The sequence below is a fragment of the Hyalella azteca genome, unplaced genomic scaffold (genome assembly GCF_000764305.2).
Source record: "Hyalella azteca isolate HAZT.00-mixed unplaced genomic scaffold, Hazt_2.0.2 contig12776, whole genome shotgun sequence".
Classification (NCBI taxonomy): Eukaryota; Metazoa; Arthropoda; class Malacostraca; order Amphipoda; family Hyalellidae; genus Hyalella; species Hyalella azteca.
This window is the reverse complement of record NW_025942723.1, coordinates 50,166-57,209: the sequence shown is the minus strand read 5'-3', so window position 1 is coordinate 57,209 and position 7,044 is coordinate 50,166. Positions and strand designations below refer to the sequence as shown.

The 7,044-nt window shown below is 44.3% G+C and overlaps 1 protein-coding gene across 1 annotated transcript; it reads left to right on the top strand.

Annotated features, from left to right (window-relative positions):
- Positions 1 to 369: 369 nt before the first annotated feature.
- On the top strand, positions 370 to 4,170 carry LOC108670381 (probable E3 ubiquitin-protein ligase ARI10). Its single transcript, XM_018157849.2, has 4 exons — positions 370 to 500; positions 544 to 648; positions 840 to 971; positions 2,113 to 4,170. The coding sequence occupies exons 1-4, from the start codon at positions 370 to 372 to the stop codon at positions 2,231 to 2,233; spliced, it is 489 nt and encodes a 162-aa protein (XP_018013338.1). The 3' UTR covers positions 2,234 to 4,170.
- Positions 4,171 to 7,044: the final 2,874 nt, after the last annotated feature.

The following is a 7,044-nucleotide window of genomic DNA, read 5'->3' as shown; positions in this document are numbered from 1 at the left end:
TATAGTAAATTATCCGCTTGTATTTTCATTCATTAACCTGGAGTCCCCGGCCATGTAACTCCCCGGCCTCTGTGACTGAACGCGACGGAGGAAAACTGCGCCGCTCCGCCCGCTGCAGGAATGCGGAACACTTGAGCCTACGGTCTGCAGACCAGCTGGAGCTGTAGGTCTGCAGACCAGCTGGTGCTGTAGGTCTGCAGACCAGCTGGTGCTGTAGGTCTGCAGACCAGCTGGTGCTGTAGGTCTGCAGACCAGCTGGTGCGCTGTAGGTCTGTCTCTTATACACATCTAGATGTGTATAAGAGACAGGTGCTGAACGTATTGTCTGTACTGCAGGCTGTGCTGAACCTGTCTCTTATACACATCTAGATGTGTATAAGAGACAGACTGCAGGCTGTGCTGAACGTATTGTCTGTACTGCAGGCTGTGCTGAACGTGTTGTCTGTACTGCAGGCTGTGCTGAACATGTTGTCTGTACTGCAGGCTGTGCTGAACGTATTGTCTGTACTGCAGGCTGTGCTGAACGTATTGTCTGTACTGCAGGCTGTGCAAGAAGGCCGACCACACGCCGGATAAATGCGAGGAGGCCGACGACCAGAAGAATGCCAGGACGCACCTCGAGAACGAGATGTCCGAGGCTTTGGTCAGGTGCGTGCTGGGGGGCGACTGTTGATTGATTCAGTAAATATTAAGTGTATCTTAATGTAATTAATCTATGTAAATATTAAGTGTCTAGTAAGTCATACACATAAATGTGAGTAAGATAATACAGAGCAGTTGATGTTTGCATGAGGGCATACAGTGTGTGATGTGTGCTTATGTATCAATCCAAAACACAGAGAGTGTCCCAAATGCCACAAGAGGTTCGTGAAGGAGTCAGGCTGCAACAAGATGACGTGTTCCTGCGGGAACAAAATGTGCTATATCTGCAGGCAGTCCATCGTCGACTACAACCACTTCCACAACGGCACGTGAGTACATGCAATAGTAATGTCTGCCTACCATTTGTATTATCACGTGGAAATTATGCGTCCATGTGGTATTGCCTCAGCAAGTTACGGATTTTTTGCAACTGACACTGCGTAGAACTTGTAATTACTTACCTGCCATTTTTCTAGTCAAGACGGCATCATCATAATCCCAGAATAATATAAACATAATAATAGTATTTTACGAGAATATGCTCCGGCTATCCAGCTATCACAAGACTGCTCCAGAATACGCTGCTGTGAGTTCGACTGTTCTAGAGTTAGTTAACGAGTTCGTAACTCTAAAATAATAATATAATAATAATAATAGCGGTTTCAGCGTTTATTAGGCCGTAGGCCTGTCGCCGATTCTTAACATCGCAGAACATTCACAGCATTTTGCGGTCTCGAACTCGCAACTCACGGCTACAATTCTGCTGTGCTTAACCGCCTGGCCTCCTCGCCGATTCTGACCAGAAACTGGCGCACAGAGCTGGGATAGAACTCGCGCCTCTCTGCGCCAATCTTGGTACCTACTCTGAACTTTAACCACTGGGTTAAAGTTCGTAAATAGTTAAGAATTCATCAAAAATTGTTATAAATTCGCAATTCCGTCATCCAATTCTTCATGGCTTTCCAAGCGAAACCATCAATCACGAGTATTATTTCCGAAATGAATTTTGCACGTTGTGTTGGTGGCTGCGGCTGCGGTTGGCTAGTGTGATGTGGCGCGTTGAAAAACTGATGCTTCATATGTAACAGGGTCACGCAAATGCCGTGGTTCCTGAGACCTGTTTTGATTTTAAATTTTACTGCAATTGGATAATAAATTTCTTTCAGGAAAGTGCAGAGGCGATGAGGAGACCTAAAATCTATTTGTACAAGTTTGATCCTGTACACATTATGGTGAATGGTATTAGACATTTATTTAGTGAAAAAGTTGGTAGCCAAGTTTTATTTCTGTTAATTTTTCTATTACTACTTGCCAGCAACGTAGTCTTTGAGGTACCGTTGACTGATGCCGGTAGGTCTTTTAGCGTTGATTTTCCGACTTTCCTTGGCAACCGTAACGCTATGCTAATATTATAGTAAAATGGTAGTTTATTTGTTTATTTGTTACTAATTTTCCTCGGTTTGTTCACAGGTGTGAATTGCACACAAATGACCTGGAGGCCCTTCATCGAAGTGAAGTGATGCGCAGAGCTGCAGAAGTGAAAGAGAACATCGATACGAACCTGCTCCTCCACGACCCCTCTATGTCGTAGACCAGCACTGGGCTGGGGTCTGACCCATCCATGTCGTAGAGCAGCTCCGGGCTGGGGTCTGACCCCTCCTTATATATCGTGTATCAGCCCCGGGTTGCGGTCTGTCTTCTTCCCCATGGAGACGCCCTGATCCCGCAACACACTTCGTATAATAGCACACTCATATATATGAATGGGTTATATCGCTCAAATAGTGACACACTTTCTTCCCACAGCTCTAGCGGACGTAGTTCTATCGCGTCACACTGGGTCAGGATTGCCCACACAAGAAAAAAATTTCATTGCTATTTGAACCAAGTCTCGCTTATTGCCTTGAGTGTATAATATTCTGTTACTCATGAACTTACTGGACTTTGAGGTCAATATGGACATTAAATATATTCTTAAGACAGACTACTATTTTTCTGCGACTTACTAAACGTTAGTTCTAGCCTCGATTTGTCAGGTTCTGTAGCGTCACTCAGAGATATAAGTGGAGACTTTTTTAAAGCGCATGACAATAAAGTGTTGCGTGCCAGAGCATCAGGAGCTATCGTTGTGTTTACAGCCCCGTCTGCAGGCTGCTGCGGGCTTCTCACTTACAAGTCTTTAATAATTTTTTTATGGAGCGCTGAATATTCAAAAGGAACATGTGTCTTTCACTGAAAGAATAAACATTCCTATCCGCATTTTTCGCAACAGCTATGCATTAGTCTTATTTCTATTTCATACATTTTTAAATCCGTATTTTTACCTTTTTACGTTTTATTTTTTGCTTAACCACAAGTCTTGCTGACACAAATGCCTCGTGTCTTCTGTTTTTCCCTTGAATTTTCGTCTAAGGCCATGTTTTATTTTTAGTTTGGCTAGTCAACCTTTATTTGATTTATATTATTAGAGGATTTGAGAGTACTATTATTAAGGATTGTTTATTGCAATATGACAAATATTGTTGGATTTTAATGTGAGTTCGTCTATTTGGAAATGCTGGATTAACCTGAGATACGGCAACTGGCGCTGAGATCGTGATATTTTACTCATCTCTCAAGTTAAGGGGAATATAGTTTATTTTGCATTCTAGGAATATCATTTCAATTTCAGAATTTGAAAGAATAATCAGTGGTTACTAAAATTTATAATTCTTAGTCTCGCGTTCTGAATCGTTGAACATTCGCAATTGAGCAACGGATTGTGACTGACCGTGATAGCTAAGTTTGTTTGATACAACGAATAATGAAAAGCGGTTACTCCAACAAAATGCGTCCTGATGTTAACTCTGAAGGTTATTTGATAACATTTTCCTTCGAACCCACATTGAGAAGGAAATTTTTGCAATATGGCGTCCCTAAGTCGTTGTGCATGATAGCTGCTGATGTGTCGGCACCTCATATCTGCTGATGTGTCGGCACCTCATAGCTGCTGATGTGTCGGCACCTCATATCTGCTGATGTGTCGGCACCTCATAGCTGCTGATGTGTCGGCACCTCATAGCTGCTTATGTGTCGGCACCTCGTAGCTGCTGATGTGTCGGCACCTCATAGCTGCTGATGTGTCGGCACCTCATAACTGCTGATGTGTCGGCACCTCATAACTGCTGATGTGTCAGCACCTCATATCTGCTGATGTGTCGGCACCTCATAGCTGCTGATGTGTAGGGATCTGTTCGCTGATGTTATGAACATAAACGTTGATTACGAACCTACGAAGTGCAGCTTTAACATCCAACATAACGCATCAAACAACTATTTGAAGTGAAGTATTAAGCTCACGTAGGTCTACGCTCACGCGTAGCACTACGTCGCTATTAGTTCGCCGTTAAACGCATTTATTCAGTTCATTATATATGTTTGGTGCGAAAAATATTATTTGTTGTCAATATTTTCATTTCGTTTATATGGTCGTATTTACTTGAAAAGCTATACTCGTTTTTACTAGGCGGTAAATATATTTTCTACGCAGTTTGTTTTATTGAAATCTTGCGTTGCAATGGAGCACACTTGACGCCGATGGTCGGTCTACGTTGATGATTAAAACGCGTTCATTGGCGATGAAAAAGAATGTTGAGGAATCTGGTCCAATTCTAAAATCTTGGATGTAAAATCCAACGGCAAACTCTTGAGGCATTGCTGTTGAATTACAAGGATAGATTAGCGAACTCGCTGTTGGGGTACATAATCTTTGATAGAGATTCAAATTCTCATGTTCGTACTATCCTTTAGGATAAATGTATTTGAAAACACGAGGATCGAGTTGGCCGAAGTGTGCAGAATATTCAAGCCATGAAACCGAATCCATGCTAATAACTGATTGCCAGACCCGGAAATTGTATTAAATATGAATGAACTCCGAGTAATTCTGCATAATACAGTGCATCATTGAGTAGAGCTGTGACTGTACCTCATTTATTAGGGTAATCCAAAGTTATAAAATTGAAAAAAAAAGAGCCAGTGTCCTCAGTGTTGCTCATCGTAAATGAAGGCATGAAATAACTAAAGATAGTTAAGTAATCTTATTGATGTCATAAAATTCAATTTGACTGAACTTACTAGAATATTGCGATATTTTTTTACCCGTACCTGACAAGGAACGTCTTAGAAATCATCTTGTAACCTGAGTAATATTGACAAGCAGAGCGGTCTGTGCGGTCCCTGCAATCCGATAAGATACGAAATTACCTGTAGGGCATTCATTGTGTCTGACTCACACTACACGGATGGGAATGGGTCGGGCTGTTTCCGGCTCATGGTTCGACAATGAATTTCGGGTTTCGAAGCGAGGGGTCCGACTGCTCCAGCGGGCTGTCTGCCGGGCCAGCAGACGCGGCAATCCTGCTGCTGTTGCCTTCACCTGGCGAGATGTGCGGCGCAATTATGTCGACCTTCTTCGTTCTAAAAAAATCAGTTTGGCACCAGAGAGTCGACGCGCAACGCAGCGATCCTCGGGCGCTGTGGCGGTCGCTGGATAAACTCTTGGAAAAAGGTCATACAGGGGCTTCGGGTGATGTGAGCGTGGAGGATATCCATGCGGTTTTTTAAAACAAAATTTCTGCTGTGCGAGCGTCATCGGCCGATGCTCTGCCGGCAACATTTGCGCCGTGCTCGTTCGACTGCTGCTCCATGAATCCACAGCTGACGATGTCATCGCTGCAGTGCGCGCGCCTCCTTACTAGCAGTGTGTTAGCGATCCGCTGCCGACGTCGTTACCAAAGAAGAATTTTGTAACCCTAGCACCTTTTCTGGTCGGACTTTTCAACTGTTGTATAACTGATGGTGTTGTTTCGATGAACTTCAAATCGGCTTACATTACTCTTATATTTAAAACACCACACATTGACGCTTCTGATCCCAAATCATATCGACCCATCTCCAACCTGTCGATTTTGCAGAAACTCCTGGAACGCGTTGTGGCGCGACAGCTGAACAACCATCTTCAGCTGTCCGGTCTCATGCCTCGCCACCAGTCTGCATACCGTCATCTCGATTCGACGGAAACCGCTTCGCTGGAGGTGCTTTAGGGCACGCTACGCGCAGTAGACGGTGGCGACACTGCGGCACTAGCTTTACTCGACCTGTTGGCCGCGTTTGACACGGTCGACCACGCCTCTTTGTTGCGTCGACTTGGGTGCGCAGCCGTAGACCAGCAAATTAAGGCTCAAATCAGCCCCCTAACTCTCAAATAAGCCCTTTAACTCTCAACATCAACCATCTAAATGCTATAGATATTGTCATCCTGACACCTAAGCAGCTGTAGTCAATTGACCTATCTTACCACACGAACTTTAAACCAACACTGCTTCAGCACACAAGCTGCTACTCCGCCTCTGGCATGCATCCCCGTCGACTTGACGTATCATTCGGCCTGCGCGGCTCAGTGCTGCTATACAAAAATATTGAACATTGAATTAAATCTCTAATAGTAATAGAAGATGTCTGTGAATGTTCGCCCCTAAGTAAGTTACCGCGACTAATTCAACTGTTCAGGTAAATAAGAAAGGATTTGCTACTAGAAACTGAACAGGCTTTATTAAAATTCAAAGGATGGATTCACGGCTGGCTTGGTCTTCCATGGCTGGCCATGAACATTGCACGTTTCACACCTGCTGGTAAACAAACCCAAACTTGAGAATTGGTTGAATAAAGTACTTAGCTTATTAATATCAGTGTTCTACAAAAAATGGTTGGAATTCACAATTTGTCAACGGTCTAGTCCAGAAGGATCATCCAGTTTAGAGAAATTGGCTGGGAGCGAGGTAAGCAAGGTTCTGGCCAAGAATCAAGCCTCACCTCTGACGTCTCCGGAGCTTAATTAAAGGAGTGTAGCACCAGCGCGCCACCGCAACCGAGCAGGAGAATGTCATCTCGAGGTAGGGGAACCACGCTCTCGTCGAGCCACCACAACGTCAGGCCAATAGGAGAGCAGGACCGCGGCCGAGGTGAGATGCTGCAGGTATGCCTTCTGAGAACTGCTAGGCAAAACACCGGTGAAGCGGGAGCACCGAGCGGTTAGAGTTGTGTGTGAAATCTGAATATTCTTGCTGCAATGATTCTTCTTCGGGTTCGGCTTGACACCGGCCAGAAAAGCGGATTATTATAACTAATAAATTTAAAATGAATTTCACCAGATTTTTGTACAGCTGCGACGGTTCGAGTCCTATCCCAGCAATAGATTACAATGCGTTCAGTTCTCGGCCCGATCCTCTTCCCGTTACATACTGTTGACGTATTGCACATAATTGATTCACATAGTTTGAATCCGCTTTTGCTCGCCACGACACCCATATTTATGGCTACTGTGCAGCGTGCACCGGCTGACGCTGCAGCGCTGCACGACCA